The 25,503-nt window shown below is 38.6% G+C and overlaps 1 protein-coding gene across 1 annotated transcript in view; it reads right to left on the reverse strand.

Moving 5' to 3' along the window:
• Window positions 1-25,503, reverse strand: part of LOC123021692 (protein TANC1-like) — an 82,528-nt gene that overhangs the window by 23,521 nt on the left and 33,504 nt on the right. Inside the window, exons 7-14 of the mRNA XM_044426710.1 lie at window positions 18,064-18,189; window positions 16,944-17,225; window positions 14,107-14,258; window positions 7,190-7,421; window positions 4,821-4,987; window positions 3,406-4,013; window positions 1,546-1,654; window positions 791-913 (exon numbers count right to left, since the gene is read on the reverse strand). Coding sequence (XP_044282645.1) covers window positions 791-913; window positions 1,546-1,654; window positions 3,406-4,013; window positions 4,821-4,987; window positions 7,190-7,421; window positions 14,107-14,258; window positions 16,944-17,225; window positions 18,064-18,189 — 1,799 coding nt within the window. The remainder of the gene's footprint in view (window positions 1-790; window positions 914-1,545; window positions 1,655-3,405; window positions 4,014-4,820; window positions 4,988-7,189; window positions 7,422-14,106; window positions 14,259-16,943; window positions 17,226-18,063; window positions 18,190-25,503) is intronic.

Below are 25,503 nucleotides of genomic sequence, written 5' to 3' on the forward strand. Positions count from 1 at the left end.
TATTAGAACACAGGATCACCCAGTGAAGCGGAATACATAAACCTCACGCAGCACATATATCTGTGGAATTTGCTGACATAAAATGCAGTGATGGCCACCAATTTGGAGACTTTTAAAGGGCATTAGGGATATTCATGGAATAATTGTTTAAAAAGTTTTATTTCTATACCACGCAAAATCTGAAACTATGTGAGTGGTGAACATTTAAACAGCTACTGGCCATTGCATCGAACATCTGAGGCAGCCTGCCTACATAAACCAATTGCTCGGGAACACGAACAGAAGGGCAGCCACTACTGTGCTTAGGGCCTACGTGTGGATTTTCCACAGGCTGCTGGTTTTTATTTATTTATTTATTTATTTATTTTATATCCTGCCTTTTTCCTACAAAGGGCTCAAGGCAGCTTACATCACCTCCTCCATCTTATCCCCACAACAATAGCCCTGTGAGGTAGGTTGGGCTGAGAGTCTGTGACTGGCCCAAAGTCACCCAGTTGGCTCCATGGCTGAGCGGGGACTAGAACCCAGGTCGCCTGAGTCCCAGTCCCATGCTCTTAACCACTACACCACACTGGTCGACCGCTTTGTGGACAGAACACTGGCTAGACAGGCCCTTGATCTGATCCAGTCCGGCTCAAGTTATTAACATTTGTTAGTAACTATGATGGACTCAAATGCCAGCCTGTAAATCCATGTTTGTGCCAAGCCTTCCAGAGTTTGGGACTCTTTCCTCTTAAAATTAGAATTAGCACAATGCAAATTTGACTACTGAAGATATTTTGTTTCTTACCTTTACATTAGGAGTATAGAGATTTCTCAAAGATGCAAGAGCTGCTGACAAGCCATCTGTGCTATAGCCAATCCACAGGGCTTGAAGGTGACTGGAAGAAATTCCAGTCTTTTTACTGAGCCCCTGAAACATATAATAAATAAGAATTTAGAAAGAGAGAGGGAGGGAGGGAGGGGCAGGCAGAGAGGCACAGTAAAACTTATCTTTCTCTCTCTTTTTTTAAATTAGGAAGACAAATTATTGTAATTGCCCTATGTGCATCAATTTTTACAATATCAATGGTGTCTTTTTAATAATTAAAGTAATTGGTACCAAATATCTTGTGACATGAGTTCGACTGCAATACCTAGACAATGCGAACAAGAACTATGTATAGGAGGCTACATACCACCTTTTCTAGTCTGTTTTTCAAAGGTGAAATTAACACTGTGAAAGGGATGGTGCATGTCCTTTGTTCATTATAATCTTAAATGTATTTGTGTATTAAAACTAGGTTTCTAGAAGGAGACAGCAAAATAGAGAATGTGATTGTAATATTGCACAACAGCTTTAGTAAACAAGAGGACAAAAGACACAAGAGAGCTTATGAGGTGGAGCAGGAAAAGGGGTGGCTGGCAGGCAGACAGAAAGAGAGCGGATGAGGAAAGCCAGGGAAATAGAGAGCAGGCAGGCAACAAGATTGAAAGAGCAAAGAAAGAACACACCAAAAGGCAAAATCACTCTCATCCTCTTCTTCCTTAAAATTTAAGTTTTACCTTGAAGATATGAGCTTTAAGAATATGATGCCCCAGTTCCATAGTTTGCTGACGGTTTAGTTTTCCTTCCTGCCGAGAGAACATGAATGCCAGGAGAGCATGCCCATTCCTAATTTTTGAAACAGAAAGACAGGGCAGAGAGCATTTTAAATTGGGGCCTAACCAAGAGTATGTCATTTGTTTGCCCTTGGTATACCTCAACTGACATTTTTCATTTTAACAGCCCTACCTCTAAAGTATAAGTATCGAGCAGTAAACGTGGGAAGAGAAAAGGTACTTTGCACTAGACTGTTCTCAGACATTATGGCCCCTTCTGTGGGAAAGCTTATGCTGTTCATGTGTCATTTAGATCAAACTATGTCAAGAGAGATGTAAACTAGTGTACGATGAGGTCTGCCAAGGTCACCACATACCATGTATCTTGATTTCATTACAAGAGAGGAGGATAGCAACTTATATAGGGAAACTACAAGATTCTGCAAATGCACAGTGTCATTTCCTGACAGTATTAAACAGTAGCGAGATATACAGAGAAACACTTAAAGGTTCCTGAAAAAGCATCCTTCTTATTTCTCATTCTATCGTTAATGAAAGCATCACCAACATATTCAAACTTAGGATAATATAAAAGTTATTGCTGGATTGAGGCAAAGATGTTGCCACTTTTAATATATTCTTTTATCCATGCTTGATGTGTAAATTAAAACCATACATCTATAATATTTAAAATACTTTGCACAATAAAGAGTAGTGGTAGAATCTATCAGGCCATCACAACTATTGTAAAGTATCAATTCTTTCAACAGGGCTATTACAGCAGCAATTCTTGCTGGGGCTGAAGCTCACTGAAGTCAGCTACTTTACTAGCATGTGCCAGCTTTAGAATAATAACCTCCTTTCAAGCCATTTCACAAATTGCTTTTGAAAACTGTCTGGTTTTGTTAGACTAAACGTAAGTACAGTGACCCACTGGGGGCATCTAATCAGTTATATGGTCCTCCAGATAACTGGACTTCCAACTGGTGGCCTTCCTTGCCCAGAACTGGCTTCCATATTTCCCATACTCCAGTGTTCTGACCTGGGATAGAGAACAGCTACAGAAACAGCTCTTAAAACCAGCTCTAATGTACAGTTGACATTTCTGCTAAGCAAAATAGATGCAGGCAGGGCAGCAAGTGAAAGCATATTTCTCAAGCAGCCAAGATACTCATTTCCCTTAATTAAAATTTGAACTGGCTCTAATTTTAGAGCCTCTGCTGCATGATCCCATAAGCCTGAAAAGGCTGAATCTTTTTTCAAATTATATGAATGCCAATGTAGATGACAATAATCCCATTACCGAACCACTTCTGATCTTACAGGATTCACAAACTATTAGTAGGGCACAATGAGAGAAACAAGTTACTGTTGAATAGATATTTAGATTTTGTATAGCTTCTATCTACCATGTAATGCTGTCTCTGCTGGTGCCTGTAATGTCTATAAGCCTGAGAAGGGTTTGTAGTTAAATAAGGAGAAATACGAACATATAGCATTTCCAGCAGTTAACTTGTAAGGTGATGCCTGCAAAATTATAAAGAAACTTCATAGTCTCATTTTCCACAGTACACAATGCCAATGAAGCAATGACGTGTACTGTCCAATCTGAAAGTACAAGTCCTACTTTTCAAGTAGGCAATTTCATCTCTTGTTTTATTTTGCAACATACTTCAGTCTTGTCCTCACACATAAATCCTGGTTCTAAGACACATGCTCTTTTACAGTAAAAGTAGTATCACCACCCTCTTTCCTACAATATGCAATACAAAGAAAACCAGCAGCCATTAAGTATCCAGTACATGTCATGTTGAGTCAGTTTACCTTGGTTCACACAAAAACTCTGTGTTTTCACCATCCGCTCTCCAAACGAGCCACTCCCTGAAGGAAGGATGGCAGAACATGCGTGTTTTGTCACGCCTTTTAATCAGAAAGCCCGAAAGGGCCTCCATCCTCTGATGGAACTCTTCCCAGTCCTGTTCGCCATGTATCTGTCCTGCATTAATAGCCTGGAAAATCTGGTCATCTGTCATTGGATGAAGGGATGCTAAAGCCACATTCAGCACAGGGAGAGCTCTTTCAAATGCTGAGTTTGTCATGAACTTCATGTTGCACTGGAGCAAATAAAGCTCAGACAGTGAAACTGGAACTACTTTGTAGCTTGCACTTTTGATTACTAAGTGACCCTTCTGAAAGAGATCCAGGGTCAGCTTCAAGTAGAGATAAGATCCCATGCTTCTCATGATGAGGTGGTTGCTCACTTTTCCAATGATAGCTGCATCAGCTTTACCATTAAGAGATATATTGTTTATAATTTCCTGGCTGGCGCCGATTCTGTATTGAATATATGCATTCAAATCTGCTTGTATTTCTTTGCTATCAGGGAAATCATCTAGGGAGATTGTGAAGAAAGGATGTGAGCTGATTATTTCCTGTATTACAAAGGGAGAGAGAGGAAAAAATAAAGTATTTTATAGCACCATATAATATACATAGGCATATACATGGGTTTGTGCTTGCTAAATGCAGAAGAGCCACATTACATTAATGGAAGGATGATGGTGTGGATTGTTCTAGAATAGGAGCCAGAGTTCCTGGGTTGTTCATGGCTCTTGTGAACAGATCTTTCCCTTCCCATTTTTAACTTTTATCAAACTCAGATAAACTTTTAAAGCACAGTCCTTTCAACAGGTTACAAAATAGCACCAATCATCATAGTGTTCTCTTTGAGATGTGAGAGAAGCATCTGCCCATGTAAAGAGTTTAATCCAAACTGAAATTTATCTTCTTCTGCTCCCTTTCCAAAAGATTCTGACTTGACCTACAGGTGGCTCCTGCTGCTTGAGGGATAAATAGTTGGAAGCTGGACACTTCTTAACTGGTCCGCTCTTTTCACTAGTTGTCTTTTGACCAAGTCAGGGAAGTCCTAATTTAACCAACAATGAGCTATGGTGGATGCTGAGCATCTGCAACACCATTTTGAATAAACAACTCCTGATTAGGGTGATTGGGGGTTACAGCATGCTATGTTTTACTTTTTCAAAATGGCAGCTGCACATGCCATAGCTCAAACAACCCACTGTGCCATGCAAACTGGACTAATAAAGCAGGCACTTTGGAAAGTCAGTGATTTTTTTATTCTTTGAAGCAGTAACTTCAGCCTCTTACCAATTAAAATTATTAGTTCAATGCAGCATTACTTTCGGAACAGCAGTTAGAACATTTTTTTTAAAGAGTACCTGAAAGTTTGTTCTCACAGTCACAATCAGTTTTAGCCAGGGAGGAAATTTAGAAATAACATTTGTGATAAATGAAGAAACAGTGTCTCCATAATCAGGCTTGTGAAATTCAGCCTCATTTAAGCCATCTATCAAAATTATGTACTCTTCTTCCGGAATTTTCTGTTCTGAAAGACAAGATAGTGAAAAAAATAAAGATGAGTACCTTCCCAATATATTTTAGAATACTGTTTTCAAGTTAGAAAACAGAAAATCCCAGAATAATTCAGTGTTCCTATATGGAGAGCCAGTCTATAGGAAATGGCAGAATGATACCTTCTTCTCTGTACACACAGCTTCTTTTCTCCTAGCCAAATGAGGTATGTCCCATTTTCAATATGCCTATGATGAAACTATTTATATACACACTTATACATAGCTATAAACTACTTTAGTTCTGGTATCCCAAGCAGATCCACCTCTTGAATGTTTGTAAATAATGTGCAGCTTTATTATTTATATAGTTCTTTCTGAATGTTTAAATTTTCTGTATGAATAAATGCTTGGTTCTATTTCTTGCAAAAATCTGAAGGAAATGTACTTTTTTGAATAAAGGTTCCAAGGTAAGGGAAAAATCAGAGTATATCAACTTCTACAGGCAAATGTGGAAGATACACACTTCCAACTGCAGATATTCTTATATGCACTTTGAAAAAAAAAAAGGAAATGCTCAAATATAAATGAATTAAATTCTTCTTCATATGCTAGGAAGCTAAAGTATTTCCCTCGTACAATGCCTACATTTCAGCAATAGTGTGAATGTAGCAACTACTGTCAGCAGCTGCAAGCTATTTATCGAAGAAAAGACTAGACATGACAAGAATGTGTTTTAAGTTGCATTCTTCTACAGAGAAAGTTACAAGAGAGGCAAAAATATACTTGCACACTCTGAAAAATTAGCTGCTAGTTGCCTGACCCTTTTGGGCATGTACATTTTAGAATGACATTTTTTAGGCAGTTACTTATTTCACTAGAACAAGTCCTTTTTGGGGGGGGGGGGGATTCTTTTTACTAATAAACAAACCCTGAATTTTTTCCTACTATCTGAAAGCATGAAGCACATTCTTAATCATGTGCTGCCATTAATGATAAATGACATTATTCCATTACACAGATAGATTTACATAAACTAATTATATCTTCCTATTTAAATAATCAATATAAAACCTTGGTAACATTAAGTTTTATCATTCATTGTAAAATGTGTTCATTGGCATACCACAGCGACACATCAGAACCTGATGAGTGCCAGTAGCCATTTTAGCTATGCTGAAAAGGACTCAAGGCAAGACTGGGCACTAAACTTCACAATGAAAAGCCACAGGTCTTGTATACATTTATAAATGTAAATGGCTAAGAAAGACAAAGCAAATAGTTTTTGATCACTGTGGAATCATAAGATAAATACAGAAGATCAAAGTGGCTAGGTGCTCTATGCCTTGGCATATAAGTAGCAGCCCAGGTTCCCGAGACCACTGCTTGCTCCTGAATGTCTAGTTGCGCTAGTAAGAATTATGAAATGCAGAAACAGTAGTTGCTGCTTATTGGACATCGAGCGCTGCTTTGCTATGCCACTGCCTTTCTGGAGCTGTTTATGTTGTAACAGAACAAACAACATTTGCCATCACAGCTTCTGTTAAGGGTCCATTTTGCAAATGGATTCACAGCGCTTCATGAATAATTTACAGACAACTTATAAGCACAGCAGTAAATGCTTAAGATCATAAGCCTAATAATATTTGATACAAATGCAAAAGTTCATTATTTATTTAAGGATAATATTTCAATGTATTATCTTTTTCCAAGTGTGTTCCTCAATATATGAGTATTATCACAAGATTGAAATACCTTATTTTCTGGGTAGGCACTGATACCTTATTTAAAACAAGACAGAACACTCATTTATTAGTTTTCAAACTGTTCTTATATTCAGCAGTAATGAACAGGAATATTTAACACAGAGACCGAGTCTACACGTTCAAAACAAACCATGGTGGCTTGTTTAAATTGGTGATGAAACCTGGGCACCATCAGCCCATTTATCTACCTGGGTGCAGCTAGTTCTGTTATCGAAACCTGGGTGGCATGGCTAGGTCGAGGGAGACACAAACCATAAAAACCCATGACTTGTTCTTGGGTTATTTGAGGACTGCTTCACCTTCAAACAAACCATGCCTCCTGATTTAGGATGACATGTTAACTAAACTAATGGGACCTGGCATACCCACCGATTAAAACAACAACTGTGTATTATTTAAGCCATGGTAAATTGTTTTTTTGCCCAATGATATAGGTGAAATAACTCTAGAAATATACTGGATTTAGCCTACCTTTCCTAAGGTTCACCAATGGTTCCAAAACTCCTCTTCTGAATGCAGCCACTGGATCTTGAACACAGGACCTAAGGCTAAGCATACTTTGCAGGTGTGGTTCCTTGATCAAAAATTCTCTGTATGCTGTCAACTGATGTGACCGACAAAGTAAAGCTGCAATACTATGCACAAATTCTGGGACTAGGCATGTGTAAGTGTTGTCAGCTTGACAGTAGTGATAGGCAACAACCTTAAAAAAAAAAACAAAAATATTATTTATTTTTAAAATTTATAGACCGCACCTACAGCCCTGTTGAGGCTCTGTGGGCAATGTAATTTCCAATAAAATCAAAAATAAAATAAATAACTCCATAAAATACTATAGTACTACAATATAGACAGATATAGCAGCTCAAAGACATCAGTTTAAAATTCACAAATACATATATAGCAATAAAAATCAATTATTAAAATACCTGAAGAAAAGAACAGCCTTCTCCTGGTGCAAAAGCACTGGTAATGAAAGCACCCAGTAAACCTCTGTTGTTGTTAGCCGCGAAGTCATGTCTGACCCATCACGACCCCATCGACAACATTTCTCCAGGCCTTCCTGTCCTCCACCATCCCCCGGAGTCCACTCAAGCTCACACCAACTGCTACAGTGACTCCATCTAGCCACCTCATTCTCTGCCATCCCCTTCTTCTTTTGCCATCTATTGTTCCCAGCATTAGGCTCTTCTCCAAGGAGTCCTTCCTTCTCATTAGGTAGCCAAAGTATTTGAGTTTCATCTTCAGGATCTGGCCTTCTAAAGAGCAGTCAGGGTTGATCTTCTCAAGGACTGACCGGTTCGATCACTTTGCGGTCCAAGGGACTTGTAGGAGTCTCCTCCAGCACCACAATTCAAAGGCCTCAATCCTTCGGCACTCAGCCTTCCCTATGGTCCAGCTTTCACAGCCATACAGTGCAACTGTGAAAACCATAGCCTTGACTATACGCACCTTTGTTGGCAGGGTGATATCTCTGCTTTTTATTATGCTGTCTAGATTTGCCATGGCTTTCCTCCCAAGGAGCAAGAGTCTTTTAATTTCTTGGCTGCAGTCCCCATCTGCGGTGATCTTGGAGCCCAGGAAAATAAAATCTGTCACTACCTCCATTTCTTCCCCATCTATTTGCCAGGAAGTGAGAGGACCACATGCCATGATCTTAGTTTTCTTAATGTTGAGTTTCAAGCCAACTTTTGTGCTCTCCTCCTTCACCCGCATCAAGAGGCTCTTTAGTTCCTCTTCACTTTCTGCCATTAGAGTGGTATCATCTGCATATCTGAGGTTGTGGCTATTTCTCCCAGCAATCTTAATTCCAACTGGTGATTTATCTAGCCCTGGCTTTCTCATGATGTGCTCTGCATATAAGTTAAATAGGCAGGGCGAGAGTATACAGCCTTGCCGAACTCCTTTCTCAATTTTGAACCAATCAGTGGTTCCGTGTCCAGTTCTCACTGTTGCTTCTTGACCCGCATATAGGTTTCTCAAGAGACAAATAAGGTTTTATTTATTTATTTAAAAGATTTCTATGCCGCCCCATTCGCAAAGAGCCTCGGGGTGGCTTACAAAACAGATACAATACACACAATTAACCTTAAAATTCGGAGACACCTCAGCACAATATAAAACCCAATAAATAGCCAAGTAACAATTAAAATAACTTTTAAATAAAAAGGTCTTGGCCTAGCACCGAAAAACAAATAACGACGGCGCCAGGAGGACCTCTCTGGGGAGCGCATTCCATAGGTGGGGCGCCACCACAGAGAAGGCCCTCCTCTGGGTACCCACCCTCCTAATATCTTTCACGGAGGGTTCCCAGAGAAGCGCCTCTGCCGCTGATCTCAGGGGGCGGGAGGGCATATATGGACGCAAGTGCTCCTTTGATGGTCCGGAACTCCCATCTCTTTAAGAACTTGCCACAATTTGTGGTGATCCACACAATCAAAGGCTTTAGCATAGTCAATGAAGCAGAAGTAGATGTTTTTCTGGAACTCCCTAGCTTTTTCCATGATCTAGCATATATTGGCAATGTGATCTCAAGTTCCTCTCCCTCTTCGAAATCCTGCCTCTACTTCTGGTAGTTCTCAGTCCACATACTGCTGGAGCCTACCTTGTAGGATTTTGAGCATCACTTTGCTAGCATGTGAAATGAGTGCAATGGTGCGGTAGTTTGAACATTCTTTGGCATTGCCCTTCTTTGGGATCGGAATGTAAACTGACCTTTTCCAATCCTGTGGCCACTGTTGAGTTTTCCAAATTTGATGGCATACTGAGTGTAGCACTTTTACTGCATCGTCTTTTAAGATTTTGAATAGGTCAGCTGGAATACTGTCACTTCCACTAGTTTTGTTGTTGCTCAGACTTCCTAAGGCCCATTTGACTTCACATTCCAGGATGTCTGGCTCAAGGTCAGTGACCACCCCATCATGGTTATCAGGGACATTAAGCTCTTTCTTGTATAGTTCTTCTGTGTAATCTTGCCACCTCTTCTTAATCTCTTCTGCTTCTGTTAAGTCCCTGCCATTTTGGTCCTTTATCATGCCCATCTTTGCATGAAATGTTCCCTTCATATCTGTAATTTTCTTGAAGAGATCTCTGGTCCTCCCTATTCTATTGCTTTCTTCTATTTCTTTGCACTGTTCATTTAAGAAGACATTCTTATCTCTTCTAGCTATTCTCTGGAATTCTGCATTCAATTGGGTGTATCTTTCTCCCTTGCCTTTCGCTTCCCTTCTTTCCTCAGCTATTTGTAAAGCTTCCTCAGACAGTCATTTTGCTTTCTTGCATTTATTTTTCTTTGAGATGGCTTTAGTTGCTACCTTTTGAACAATGTTGCGAACCTCTGTGCATAGTTCTTCCGGCACTCTGTCTATCAGATCTAATAGAGGTTAGAGTGAACCTATATGGAGAGTCTATTCCAGAGGTGAGGCTCAACCACTAAAAAGGCCCTCCTTCTATTTGCCATTCCCATCACCTCTTTGGGGGACAGTTCTTTAAGAAGGGCCTCTGATTCACATCTTAAGATTTTAAAGGTTTAGAGCCTAAGCTTACACCCTCATCAATTTGCTTACATGTAAACTTGCTTAGAACTGAAGCGTGTTTTGTGCAATCAAAATACCATTGAAACTTTAGAATGGCAGTGTCAAATTATAATGGTAAAACCAAGAGGAAGTCATGCGGAATCACAATCCCTTTATGATATATAATTTCATCTCAATTAAATTTCAAATCTTAGCTAAAATTTGACAAAGTAGGTTCAGTTGTCAAGCATCATTAGTTACATATCTAGTTTGCAGCATTGGTTCTCTGTTGAATAGAACCAATATGGTTCTCTGTTGAATAGAAGTATCATAAGACTATGTTCTCTGAAGAAGCAGAATAATAATAAACTTGTCTTAATTGTAGTAATTCACTTATACATGTCTTTTTATTCTCCGCCCTGATACACTGGATCAGGATCAGGACATGGTGTCCTGCAACAGCAGGGGGTTGAACCCAATGGCTTTCATAGCCCCTTCCAACTCTACAATTCTATGATTCTATGTTTTTTCTTTCCAAAAAAGGAAGTGCTGAAGGCTGTAGCATCTAAGACACTGATATAAAACTTCTTGGAAATCTTCAATGACTCAGATACATTCTTCTTAGCTTTTTTATGAGTTTATTTTTATCTTTTATGCTAAGAAGAATTCTGCAAGAACATCTCTTGGACAGACATTAGATAGAAGTTTTTGCACTGGTTTTCTTGAGAGAAGTATGACCCGCATCTTTTATGTGCTCTACAGATTACACTATGACTTGAGAAAGCATGTTCAAATTCTTTTAAGATTAATGGGATTTAAGAACACTTATCATTGAATCAAGATATACTGCCTTGGAAAAGACACATCACATTTCTTCCCCATTAACAGTTGGAACCTTTGGAAATCTGAACCATTAATATGCGAAGAATGTAACTTCCAAAACCCACCCGTACCCATCACCTAACCAAAAATTATTATTTAAGAAAAAATGTCTAAGTGTAATGTCTATTTTACGGGTAAAACTTTTTCAAGCTTTTCTCCAAAAGCTCCATTTTTGGACGTATGCTGGCTCCTTCAAAACCAGGGACTGTAAATTGAAAGCTGGTCCAAGCCATGCTCACTCCCTAGAATTCATTTCTCTTTCTTTCTTCCTTTCAAATATGTTGTGGTACTTTTCAAGGCAGAATTTCCTCCAGGCCATTTACCAAGCAAAAAATGAAAACAATAAAATACATTTTTTTTTAAAGTCTGAAACATTTAGGGAATGTTGACATGTAATGGTAGTTAGTTGCATGTTAATCAAGAAATGTATTTTTGGCACATGCTGGATGTGTTCAGAAGGCTTTCTGAATATTCGATCCTGATCAGCTCAATTGGGGGTTACCGCATGCTATCTGAGACAGGGTAGGTTAATCAAGGGTTAAACAACCCACATTAAACTATTAACTTGAAGTTTGTATATTCATTTAACCCACAGTAAATCAGGACCAACGCCTAATTAGCCCAATCTGGATTGAATATTCAAAATGACCCCAGCATACCTCTGGCACATACCTGGTGCATATGAACAGGTTCTTAAAGTAACAGCAATGAAAAATGACATTTAAAAATAAAAATAGACAGATATTCATTTAAAAGCAGACTGGAACAGTAATGTCTTTGAAGCCCATTTAAAAACAGTTTTGTGGGAAGTCTAGGTGCATATTACATGGTACAAATTTCATATGGATGAGGCCACTGCAGGAAAGATCCTATCTCTTGTCCCTGCCAACCAAATTGTGTTTATTTAATTTGTATTAAAGAAAACACAAATTTGTGACAAGAAAACGTTGCACTTGAAGTGGCTTCCCAACATAAAGAAAACTTTATTAAAACAGCACAATAATAAGCATATATTCAAACAGAATAAAAATAAATTTATGTTTTTATTCCATTTGTATATATAAAGCAATTCATGTGGGCACAAGTCATCCTTAAAAGAAATGGCTCCCAAGCCATTTCTCTCTCTGGGTTCTCACTAGGTGAAACAGATTCCCCAAGATCAATTCTGGGATAAGATCAAATACACAATTGCACATAAATGTATGGCCCTAACTATAGAGAAGTTGGAGGATGCAGACTATCCAGTTAAAGAACAATCACAGCCAAACTGCTTATTATTACCTTAGCTGTAACAAACAGACCCTTTAATGGTAAGGCAAACAGCAAATGCAAGGTTCCCAATCCAAAGAGAGACCACAGCAATGGAGATGAAAACTCTCCATGCTAAGGATCCGGTATAGATTAGAAGTGTCATGCTGGCAATTTGTGCATGCTCAAGTGTGTGCGCGCGCATGTGCGCAAGCACTGCCCATCTTGTACAGCACTCAAATCTGTGACTAAAGCAAAGTAGACCTAGTAGTCCAAGGCAGGTAAAATGTTCCCACTGACATGTAAGTGAAGCCAAAATGATATCATCTTCCTCTTCCTCTTACATTTCTATCCCATCTTTCTTCTTCTTGTAAAGAACCCAAAGTGGTTAACAAAGTTCTCGCTCCCTCCACTTCATCTTTGCAACAACTGCTCCAGGCTGACACTCAAGCTCAGCCAGTGAACTTCATGGCCAAGCAGGGACTACAACAAGCTCTTCTGGGTCAGTCTCTAACCAGGCCACACCACATGGTCCTTGTTAATTACAGAATGCCACAAGAGCACTGCCTAACCCCTGAAAGTCGTCTTTTTTTTTTTTTAACTTAGCCATTGAATTTGTTATTGGTCCACTTTTTCCAGAAGATTACTAGACTATATGGCTACGCTCTAATTCAGAGGTAAGTAATTCGGTGAGGTCCAAATATTTTGAGCTGCACCTCACACATTTCCTGACCAATGAACATGCTGGCTGGGGCTAATGGGCACTGTAATCCAAAACATCTGGAAAGCACTCTGCTCTAATTCAATCAATTTAAAAATTTTGAGTGCTGACAATCATACTTTGTTTCTTTTAAAATGCAGTATCAGAGAATTACATGTTTCTCCTTGTGCACCTACAAACAGGACATTAGAACTAACTGTGGCAAACCTATGCGCTTTTAACTCAAAAGTACATTCCACCAAAATCCATGCAGCTTAATCTCAAGTAAAGCTACATAAGACTGTAGCTTAAATCGGTTGGGGCCAACTTAATATATTTTTATTTTGACACGTTCTAAATATAGCAGTGGCTTTGACGACAACATTAGGACATCTCTTACATAAAGACTGTACTAAGTAATGCTGCAGTACCCAAGGAAATCCTCTCTAGTTTCAACACTCTGTAAGGCTTTCCTTCTTTCACAATCCCTTCTTCGAAAATAAAGCATTAGAATGCCTGCAGTGCAATTTGCTGTTAATTCCAGTTTATATAACCACTAGATACATGAGTGACGAACACACTGTAAGCTGCCTAGATCAAATGTTTTACTCTCCTCACCCCTTCCTGATACATGCTTTGCAGGAAGCTACACTGAATAAGTAAATAGGTGGGGGAAGTTGTTTCCTCTGGAATTAGGGATCACCATCTGCCAAAGCTAGACAGAAAAAAGAATACTCCCAGAATTCAAGGAAAACTATGGCTTTGCATCGTGTTGCCAGAAACAAAAAGGAAGGGGGAAATGGCAGAGAGAGAAAAGGAAAACCAGTATCTCTTCATGACCTGTGCACAGAACATCAGGAAGTGATTTCATTGTTTTATTAAAGCTGCAGAAAGAATACAAAAACATGTTACCTGGTTCCCTAACACAGAGTTTCTAAGTATCCTGAACTCTTCTAAAGGAAACCCAGTATCAGGTTAGTTACATACAGATGTTTTTTTTTTTTTTTTTTGGGAACACAACACAAAAGGTATTCAGGTGTTACCTTTGAGGCAAGACGTCTAACTGATTCGTCCATTTGGTTCTGATGTTCCTGAGCAGGGGGGAAGTTCAAAGCCTTGCCTGTACTGGTACCAGCTGAGGTAACAACAGAAGGGGGTAACTGGCTAAGAGGAATCTCTTGACAGGGGTCACTGGCTGTGGGAAGAGAGACAGGCAGACACCAGCGTTATAAGCAGGGATACTTATTTTGTGGTATAAATTAGGTATCTGTCATGTTGGCGATGTTTAGTCTTCTACAGAAAGCTAAACATTGTTTGAACTCCCCGGCCTGTCCTCATGTGTTAGCAGTTATGACTTCATTTATGCAGCTGCACATGTTCATCACTCTTCTTTGAAGATACACTATGCTAATTCAGTGATGCCATAACAGCCAATAGCCAAATGAAAAACAGAAGGAAAAAAACACACGTTTGCTTTCCTCTGTAATAAGAGACACTCTGCTCAAATGGACCCCATGGCTACATTTCACTGCAGGGTCTCGGTGTAACAACATCCCAGTATCAGATAGGACAGCTATATCTGTACAGACACACGCATCCCCACATGGTTTGGTTGGGGTGAAAGCATCACACACACATGCAAGCCTTCCTTTCCAGTGTTAACTCCAATATGAGGATTCAAAAGACATTGGTTTCTTTATAAATAGAATCACTTGTATCCTTAAATATATATTTTTAAACATTACCACATTTTACCACCCACAGCCTCTCTCCAGAAAAGCTGCATGAGCACTGGGTATGCACTACGTGTGAGACTCTGTGGCCTCACCTATTAAGGTGAGCTAGCAAAAATCCCAGACGAGGAGCAAGAGTTGAAAAAGCATGTGGAGAACCCATTTTTCACCCCTCCTACCCCTGGCAACCCCATCAACCACCCCAAAATGTGGATCCTGTGGTTTGGAGCTGTAGTATGTGGCACTAAAAGAGGGCAGCTCCCCCCACCCCAATTCAAGTAGAGGCATTTTATATGAATGGAGTCATACTGAATGGATTTCAGTATTTTCCTCTTAGTTTTCCATGCCAAAGCCTGACTCATTCAGCATGGTCCCCCCCTTGGGGGAGGTTCTTCAGGGGCTGAGGAGATACTGTGGAGCAGAAAGTCACCTGCCTATCCTCTTCCACAGGCTCTTCTCCAGATCCAACTGTGAGGGACTCTGTGTGTGTGAGTGGAGCTGGCAAAGGTAAACCAAAGGGACATTTAGTGCTTAAAAATAAAATCACTATAAATTGGGACAATTCAGAGTTTCTCCTGAGGCATCCATCAGGTCAAAAGAAAACAAATAAATACAAACTTGAGTTGGTGGAACTGCCAATGAACTGTACTAGTAAGAGACAAAGCTCTCTTTTAACTGTGGAGGTTTCCCACACCGTTCACACCCTCTTCTTTTAAAACAGACCTGATTTGTTCCTTATTTCAGCTCCAAGGAATTCCACTGAGCGTTCCTGATATTTTAATAACTGACTTACGAACTTTTCTTCAGCTAAAGATTCCTAGTTAATAACTTCAGCTTATGCTTTGCACTTTCCTTCACTCACCAGTTACAGTCCTCAGCAAATCATTTCTTTGGGAGTGTGAAGGAGCACCTGCTGTCACCTGCCTTCAAATTCATCCTGCACATCTTAGGTGCCTCTCATATCTGCTCAAGGCAGGCCTAAGAAGAAACGGGGCTGACACAGTACAGGATGTTGGCTCAACCCAGTGCTTCATTTTCCTTTATTTGCTGCCTGTTAAGAGATGTTGCTCTCCATTTCTGCATGCCAAACTATGACCCAAGAGAATGGCAGTCTGCACAGGCAACACAATAGCCCTTTCATTCACACTCCCCTTTCTTTGGCTACTCTTAATTCTCCTCAAAGTTTGCTTTCAGAAGACAGTTTTAACTTCTTGACCTACAGCTTTCAGAACTTTACCCAGGATTTCTGTGAATACACTTTTTCTCTCAAATGGAAAAACTATATATACCCCTCCCCCCGCAACAAAGGTGCAGAAAATAAGTGCATAATCTTGTCACACTCAGTGCAGCAAACAACAGAAACCTTCTGGCCTTCCCATTAGTTCAAATTCTCAGACTAAAAAATAACAAAGCATAAGATGCAAAAAGGCATGGACCATGGGGTACTTGGCATCTTGTGTGAATTAAAGTCTGGTACACAAAGAAGTGTTTGAAAACTGTAGAGAAATCAGACTGATTGCACTTTAAGAAGAGAGCCAGTACTGCACATAGTACCATGTTGCTATTTATTTAAACAATGCACAGTCAATCTTTCAACTGGATTGCTCACTAAAGCAGCATACAATACAACAGATTATTTGGTTCCATACAAAGCTCTTAACTCATCTCAGAGGTGGGGTAGCTATGTGAAATACTGGGAGAGCTTGGTTTTTCAAGAATCTCCACAGCTCTGTTGTGTTCTATGTGCTACTGCCCTTGGTGGACCTTCAATAAACACAGGGAAGGTATCTATGCATCACACAGGGGTGGAACCCCTTCTGATGCAAGTCAGAGTGGCTTTCAGCATGTCTTATGTTGGGGCCGTTGGGGAAGGGTTGAAGCATGAGCTGGAAAAACTAGGGAAGGGTATAGATTCAAAACTTGAGAAGACAATGGGCTAGGTAAGGAAACAGGGCTTTTGCTAACAAAGAAAACAGTCTGGGGTGGGGGGTGGAGGAAGGTGTTATCAGTGTTATGAATATCTAATGAAACTTTCTTTCTATAAATACCCGTTCAAGTAGCACATGCATCCTAAAGTATGGCTGCAATAGTTGACTTTTCTGAACTTGCAAAAATAATCCTTAAAACAAACAAAAATTTAAACATACTTTTGGAAGAAGAATTAGAGCTGGTGGAAGCAATCTGTCTCATGCGACTTCCATGGCAGCTGAGCGCCACAAGCTTAGAAATAATCGCAGTCTTCCCAAATCCTACATTTCCAACAACAACAGCACCCCCGGTTTCTGCCTGCTCTGTATTCTTCAACTTTTCCTCTATTGCTTGAAACAGCCAGTCTCGCCCGACAAACACAGAGTCCGTTGTTATGCTTGGCACTTCAAACAACAGTGGCTTTAGCAAAATATCTTGAGGCTTATAGGGGACAAAACGTGCTGAGACAAGGGAAAGAACTTATTAGAAGGCAATATTTTAAGCAGGGAAAAATTGATTTAGGGCAACAGTATTCAAGTTTTAGACAATGCAAACTTAATTTCATATACTTAACATCTAAAGTTTCCACTGAAGATTTCTACAATGCAGAACTGTTAAAAAAGCTGGATATCTCTATATCTGGAACCTGATCATTTGAGATATCATGGTTATGTTCTATGGGAGGCCAGTATAAAACATGTTCAGATTCTTGAGAAGTAGTACATATTTTTTTTAAAAAAACATAATGCAACAAAATAAGTAACCATAGTGACATCTACTTTAAATATATAGTATGTACAATATATCTGATTTCAATACTGTATCAAGGCTGTTTCTCTGCTTCCTGACAAAATTTGCATGCGTGGATCTTGTTTCTTAGTATAACTGAAGAAACATTAATACACTACAACTAGGACCTTCTGCAATGTCTTGGCATCGGCTCAGATAGAAACAAAATCATGGCAACAAGTGGTAACCCTGAGAAAAGGTGTTCTGCCATTCTGATTCTGAGGCACAGCCCTCACCTTTAATTCCACTAACCCTTCCTTTGGGGAACCCGATATTCCAAAATCAGCCCTATTTGCCTTCCACATATATATTCACAGCAGATGCCACTGGATAAATACCCAAGTGGCAGGTAAGAGTGAGGTGTACTAAATGAAGTTTCAGCAGTACATGACAGACAGGCAGAAATGGAATTCTCAAAGAAAACACCACTACTTAACACTTGTGGCCTCCAACTAGGTAACTGTGGCATTTTAAGATAAGGACAATGCATTGTTAATTTGTGTTTATAACCTTTTATTTCTTGCTGAACTCTTCCTCCAGCAGTATTGTGCCAAGGTAAGCGAATTGAGGTCCGCAGTGGAGTATTCCTCTGTCCATCCAAATAGGTTAGGTCTTCTAGTTTTGTGGAACTTGTTGCTGTAATAATAAAATTATATGGTTAGACTGATGGGCTGTAAGCTATGTATCACGGAACATCAGGTAAGCTATGTATTATGAAACAGAACACACACTGAATGCTTTCCAGTTCCTCTTACAGCCTGGATTATAGGCCCATCAGAAACACTGAACACTGCTTACTAATAGCCCTACTATCTCTCCAAAGCACATACCTCTTTTACCCTGGGCAGAGGCAAATACATGTAAATAGCTGAACTATAATACTTATGAGTCGCGGTGTGCCAGAAGTGCACATCAGCATGTGCACATGACCCCCAAATTCTTTTTCTGAAGTGTCTCCTTTGAAAGGCACATTATTCAATAAAAGGCGTTATTTATCATTACAAACAGTGGTAGAGGGGTAGTGTTTGTGTCATATCAGCAAGAAAAAACATCCTATGTATACCGCATTGTTTTCCATTACAGAAGAATGGGAAGGAAGCAATTTTTTAAAAAATCAAAAAAATAGCTTACTGCATCAATGCTGCAAAAGGGTGATCTGCACAGTATATTTAAAAAAGAAGAACCACCATCACCTTAGGTTCTTTTAAGAAGGCACAGTGCAAATGTCAGAAACCAAGTAAAAATGTGAGATCAGCTTGCAACCAAGACGGCTGCCTATTCCCTCAACTCTCTACCAGCATTGCAAAATAAACAAACACAAATAACCTGTGAGACATCTCAGGAAACATCACAGAATAACTACCAGACTTCGGCAATTGAAGATATATTATTCCTTTCAATGGTGAACAAATACTCCTACTGCAATTCCCTGAAGCAAGGGGTTTTGCAGAGAAGGAAGGGATGAATGTGTGTTATGTGATTGTTCTTGTATTACAATTATTAAATGCCTCATGGGAAATTTGGGGGGGGGGAATAAAGAAACAACAAGATCTGAAAGGAAGATAGAAAAATAGGAAAGAAAACAGGGCAGTGACATGGAACAACACTTATATAGCACAATCAAGTATTATTATGTAGTTTACAAAATATAAATTGATAGATGCACGGACATGTCAAGTTTCAGATGAGAAGTCTTATTTTATTCCACAAGGCATAGAAGTTTATATCTAATTTTCTCAGAATCCAAAATTGCTACAGAGGGGTGCAAGGATGGGGCTATTCACTGTTTCACAGCATGGATCAGTAATAAACTCCAAAGCAAAATGATGCTCAGGATGTGAGTACAGTAGTCCCCCGAAATTTGCAGGGGTTATGTTCCTAAAGCACCTGCGAATTGTGAAAAACTGCGAATTTGGTGCAGGTGGGAGGCAGGGGCACATAGAGATCACTTTCTCCAAGCGAGTCCAAACTTGGAAGAAATTATCTCCTTGCGAGTAAGCCGCTGCAAAGTGAGGTGCCAGCTTACTCACGAGAAGATCGGCTTGGACTCGCTCGCAGAAAAATCCCGCGAAAGATTGAAGCAGCAAACGCTGAACTGTGACTTCACAGGGGTATACTGTATTCAAAAGCATTACAAGATGCACTACAGCTGCAGTTTTAGGAAAATACATAAACACTTTAAGCTACTTTAGGGAAAAATGCACAGTACCTTCATTTTTATGCACAGTAGCTTACAAAAGAAATTCAAAATTTAGAAGCAGTATATAAACATGCTAAAGAAGAAAGCATTAAATAAAAATAAATAAAAAAGATGAGCTTAAATCATTGGGAATTAATCAGATAACTAATCGTATCCAATATATTGACACTTTTTATGGATTTGGAAATAGACGTATGAAATTATTAGCTTTTAGACTGAGACAGAAATAGTATAACCTTGGTTAAGACCCAACAAGGAAAATTGAGGTTAAAATAACAAATCTAATAAGTGTATCCTATTATGCACATCTAGGCAACAAGAAATAAATCAAATTCAAAAAATATGCTCTAGCAAATATGAAATAGTTGTCAGACAAACTTATGTAAACATGTCATTACAGAAAAGGAAGTAGAAAAGGTTATTAAAAATTATAAATTACCTGGGATTTAAGGTATTATAGGAGTCTTCTATAAAGCATATTGCAACAGATTCACACCTTACATGATAGTGCTATTCAATAGAATTATACGTAATATAATGCCTCACATTTTACAAGTTTCCCAGATTATACTCTTACATAAACCAAGGAGGAACTCTGAAAAAAACTGATTCACATTTCCATATTATGTTATTAAATCAGGATCTGAAGATATTCATGTGGAATCTGGCTGAAGTACAACAGATTCACAACATGTTGCTGCAGATGAATTTGCTTTATTAGAAAATGTAATATAGGTGACCTGAGAAGAGTATATAACATAGTTTATATACAATGAAATGAAATCTATGAAAAAGAGCACAATCCTTTTTGCTATAACATTATTAGACTCAGCTAAAGCTTTTGATAAGCTAGAATGGACATAGTTATTTTCCTTAAGCATAAGATGATGGGATATAGATTTCACAATTGTCTTTCTCAATTATACTTTCAAAACTAAGCAGACATCAAATGAAACAGATTCCTCTCATACTAAGATTAACAGGAAAACTAAGCAAGGTTGTCCTCTTTTCCCCAGTATGGATTTGCCATTCACGTAGCAAACTTATGCTTCAGCTCTCCATCAGTAGAAGGGATTCATGCTAATATTACCAAATTTGATAATTTGTGAACAGTATCTTTTTAACATTATCAAATTCTATTAGGAGCTTAACAATGGGCGTGTAAATCATAAAAGACTTTAGACAAGAAGCAGAATGCAAGACAATACATAGCAGCCTATGTATAGACATGGATAATAACAATTACTTTTGAGGAAAAAACTCAGGGGTACTGATGGAGACTATGAAGGTAAAATATTCATGAGTAATTATACCAACTGATCCATCAAGTGATAAAACTAAATTACCAATCCATGCCCAAATATATTAAACAAAAATTGAAACAATGGTCCAAACTGAAATGGTTGGGAAAATGGTGATTCAGATGAAATATTACCAAAATTAACAAATATATTTCAAACATTACCTGTGATTTTACCTGAACAAATGTTTAATCAAGTCATTTGATCATTCTACATGTTGTTTTTGATAATTAAAGACTTAGGTTCAATGAAAACATATGAAATTGGGAAACAGGTAAGAGAACAATTATCAGAAGATATATCATGATTTCAGAGACACCATATTCTTCATTTCACACCTACAGCAGCCATAAATTCTCAGGTCATACACTAAATGAATTTGAAAGTTTAGTGGCTTAGGCAAAATCTGAAACAAAGGGCTTTACTGAAATTATTTACATGCTGTTAAATGCTATGGTTATTAGCAAAACAGAAGGGGCAAATCCAGCATGGGAAAAAGTCCTTTACTGAACTAGCATATCAGAACAGTGCATAATAATATGCTCTAAGGCCCCATGAAGTTTGTATTACACAGAGTGAGACAAAAGACACTGAAGGTGAGTTATAGATGCCATGTTACACCACTAAAGCAGAACTAATTTAATTGCAATATGGAGCCTATTTGTTGGAAGTGTAGAGTCACCAGTGGCTTCTACCTGCATATGTGGTGGAATTGCTCACTGGTACAAAGGGTTGGGTCTCAGCCTTTGCCTTTGTCATTTGGGAGCATACATTAATGCACAAACATGCTACACATCTTCAGGCACAAAGAGATCAAAGAGAAACTGACCAAGAATCAAAGTTGGTATCTTCTGCACAAAAAGAATGTATTTTAGCCGCTGCATTAAAGCTTCTTCAATATAGATAACATTTAGGTCCTGGTCCCATTGAGACTTCAGAAAGTTATTGTCAAGTTAACATTGAATGCTGAGTTTCTCCAAAGAAGAGTAAGATACAAACAATGCATAGTAAACAAAAACAAAAACCGGTCTGAAGTTCTTCCAACACAACACCTTATCTTCTCCTTTAACAGCACTTTGGATTGGAAACCATGCTCTTGAGCTTCTATAGAAATCATGTTAGTTACCAGCTACATTACAATTTTATTTTAATGATCAAACACAACTTCCCAAGGCATTAAAATTCTAAAGACTGCTTATGCTTCCTGTAATGCCTCCACCTTTGATAAAATGTACAAAATATTGTGTATTCAAGACACTACCCAGTATTCTTAAGAAATCATTGTATGAACAATGATGTTCTTCAGTGGGAAATATTTTTGTGCATGGAAACAACCCTAAAGCTTGTATATTTTTCTACTTCTAAAGAGTAAGAAACAATTTTTGAAATATACTACCTCTGCCATTAAATATTTGGTTCAAGGTCCCATTCTCTGAATTAAACATACTCCTTCATGATGTGTATGCATAAAAAATAAAATGACATCAGAAAAGCTTTAAAATGGCTGATTTACTTTTAGGTGATACATAAGAGATGACAAGCACAATGTATTTTTATTGCCAGTTTGGCAGTCAAAATATTTGTTAAAGCTTCAGTATTTCCATACTAAAACACAGCAAGGTAGCTAAACATGAATCTTCTGCCCCAATGATTTCAATTCAGAATTACTGGCATTTCAAATCTTGCAAGCAGACAGTCCAAAAGCTTACAAGGAAAAAGGCAGACACTTTGTACAGTATTTCACAGCATCCGGAACATCAACAGTCTCCCATTAAAGGGAAGATTCTCAGCCTCTCTTTTTTTACAAAGATATATACATGCCAAACTATAAAAGCTTTTAAGACATTGTGAAATGTACTGGAAAATAAACTGGTCATCCTCAACAAATTAATAAGAGCAGCTACATAAGAGTACTGAAGTTTTTTTAAAAAACGGACATGATCCAAAGCTCATGTGCAGAAAGAACTGTACCATAATCAGAGTTTTTGCTGAAGTTTTTAGAATCAAGTTGCTTTTTAAAACTGAAAAAGAGATTTGCCTTTTAGGCACAGTGAGCATACACAATGGAAATCTGAAATAAACCTGTGGTTCATTATTGCAACTTACCAGGAAAATCTCTCAAACATAACCCTATTGAAATGAACAGAAGTACATTGCAAATATAATAAGCAACATATAGGAGACATAGAGAGATTGTCCAGTGATTATCAGAACTTCAGTGCTTGCATGATGCTTCCAACTGTCCACATCACATGTAATTTAACTTGAAGGCTGTTGAGGGATCAAATGAAATTCTTCACTGAAATGAAGAATTACCATATTTAGGCCTTCCATTGGCAGGAATCCACTTGCCCTACTACCTCATATGCCCTAGAAAGTATTCAATGAAATAGACACCAACATACATTTTGTTTATTTTACTTGCAGTGCCAATAAAATCTAAAAGGGAAATCCATCTCTTCCTAGAAGAAATGAAAAAAGTAGTACATTCATTTTAAAAAAAACCTATTTTGACATGACAGCAATTGGGACAAGAATTCATGTATGTAAGAGACTTTCCACTATTCTATGAATAAAGCTACTAAAACTCTTTTAAGACTATTTCAGCCTGAAATCTGTTTCCTTATGGCAATGGCTAATTCCAACATTAAATTATTACCAAGTATTTACATGAAACAAGTACTCTTATCTGGAGGTTTTCCTTTTCAATTATTCCATTTATTACGGCTTTTCTTCTTTGTGAAAAATCACTTTGACCAGCTTCCTGAAGATATGAGCAACATTCTGGATCGTTTTTAAACTGACTACATATTGTTATAAAGCACTTTAACAATATACAAGAAGTTAAAAATGAAGAACAGAAGGTGGAAGCAACCAAAGCACTTTATACCAACAGCTGAACAAAATATCAGTTAATTTTCTTATTCTAGAGTACAGAACTTTTTTCAGCCCAAGGGTTGAATTCCACTCCTTTGCGGGGCACATTGTAGTGACAGATGTGGTTGAAAGCAAAAAAGCGGGTCCAAAATATAAAAAATGCTAGCATATTTTAGCACAAAGATCTTAATGCCAGCATTCAAAATAATACTATAAATATTCAAAATGGTACCCAAATCTCATTCAGGCTTTCTGAGATATTTCACATGTGCCCCATGAAAGTGTAAGAAGCAATACATAAGCCAGTACATGTGTAGCCAGTTGCATCTGAACCCAGTAAGAACACCACATTCACAGGAATGTATTTCAACCATTTCAATCACACGTAGTTCTCATAGAAAGCAGGGGGAAATTGTTTGATCTACTCACTATGTTAATCTTTTGTTCCTATCAGCTGAAAGACAAGCTTTTTCTCCCAATACACAAAAAAATAAAATTCAGGCAGTGGTCCTAGGGGGTAATTTCCTGGTAAAATCCATCCACAAGTGATGATCTCATCCCCTCCTTATACCTAAGTAACTGTGGTTTTTATCTTCTACATTGCGAGAAACTTTCACAGGCATCATTACCACCCACCAGCTACCTCAGTAATCAAAAACAGCTTTCGAGGTTAACATGGAGACTCTTGTACTGGACAAGAAATGATGAACATGCATACATGTCCTGACCAATCAGGCACATGGTTCTAGTTGGATGAAAGAAAGAGCTGGAAAAACAAAGTAGTGCTGCAGTGAGATTCACGGAGGGAGGAGGGGTTCACAATGCCACTACCTCTATAACAGCCCTGTGCGCCAAAATATTATAGCAATGGCACTGTCAGCACGAAAAACTTTGCAACATGCAGGAAAACAGAAAAGAGTCCATCTGGAAGCAGTAGTGCTATGCTATGCCAAGAAAGAAAGAAAGAAAGAAAGAAAGAAAGAAAGAAAGAAAGAAAGAAAGAAAGAAAGAAAGAGGGAGGGAGGGAGGGAGGGAGGGAGGGAGGGAGGGAGGGAGGGACTACTTCTTTCCTCCAAAATTTGGGACAGTGCAAAGAAAAGCTGCTGGACCCAAGCATGTACTTGCATGGCCGTTCTAAGGCCAAAGGGAGGGAGGTCCATGGATATCAGGCAGGGATTAACAGGAGGGAGTGCCCATCCCTTTAAATACAACTACCATCCTACTGCCTTATTAAATCAGGATGGAAAACTTCCATGGGCCAGGGGAATTATTTTTGTCCCTTGGATTCCCCTGCTCCATGGGCCACATTCCTTCTGAATTTAGTGGTGTTGGTGGTAAAAAAGGACAACCATTTGTAAACTGTCCATGTTTTTGCCATTGCACCAAATTTCAGAGTGTGATGGTGGGGGTATGCAAAGGCATGCACACAGTCCACAGGATGTTCTCCACCTTGGCATTAGACTAAATAAAGGCATTCAAAACAAAATAGTTAAACAATGGTGATTTTAATTTTAAAGGAATTCATTTTAAGTAATGTAGAAGGTATTTTCCCTATTTCAACTAATTAATGAT

Source organism: Varanus komodoensis, unplaced genomic scaffold (assembly GCF_004798865.1).
Source record: "Varanus komodoensis strain SLA01 unplaced genomic scaffold, ASM479886v1 scaffold171, whole genome shotgun sequence".
Classification (NCBI taxonomy): domain Eukaryota; kingdom Metazoa; phylum Chordata; class Lepidosauria; order Squamata; family Varanidae; genus Varanus; species Varanus komodoensis.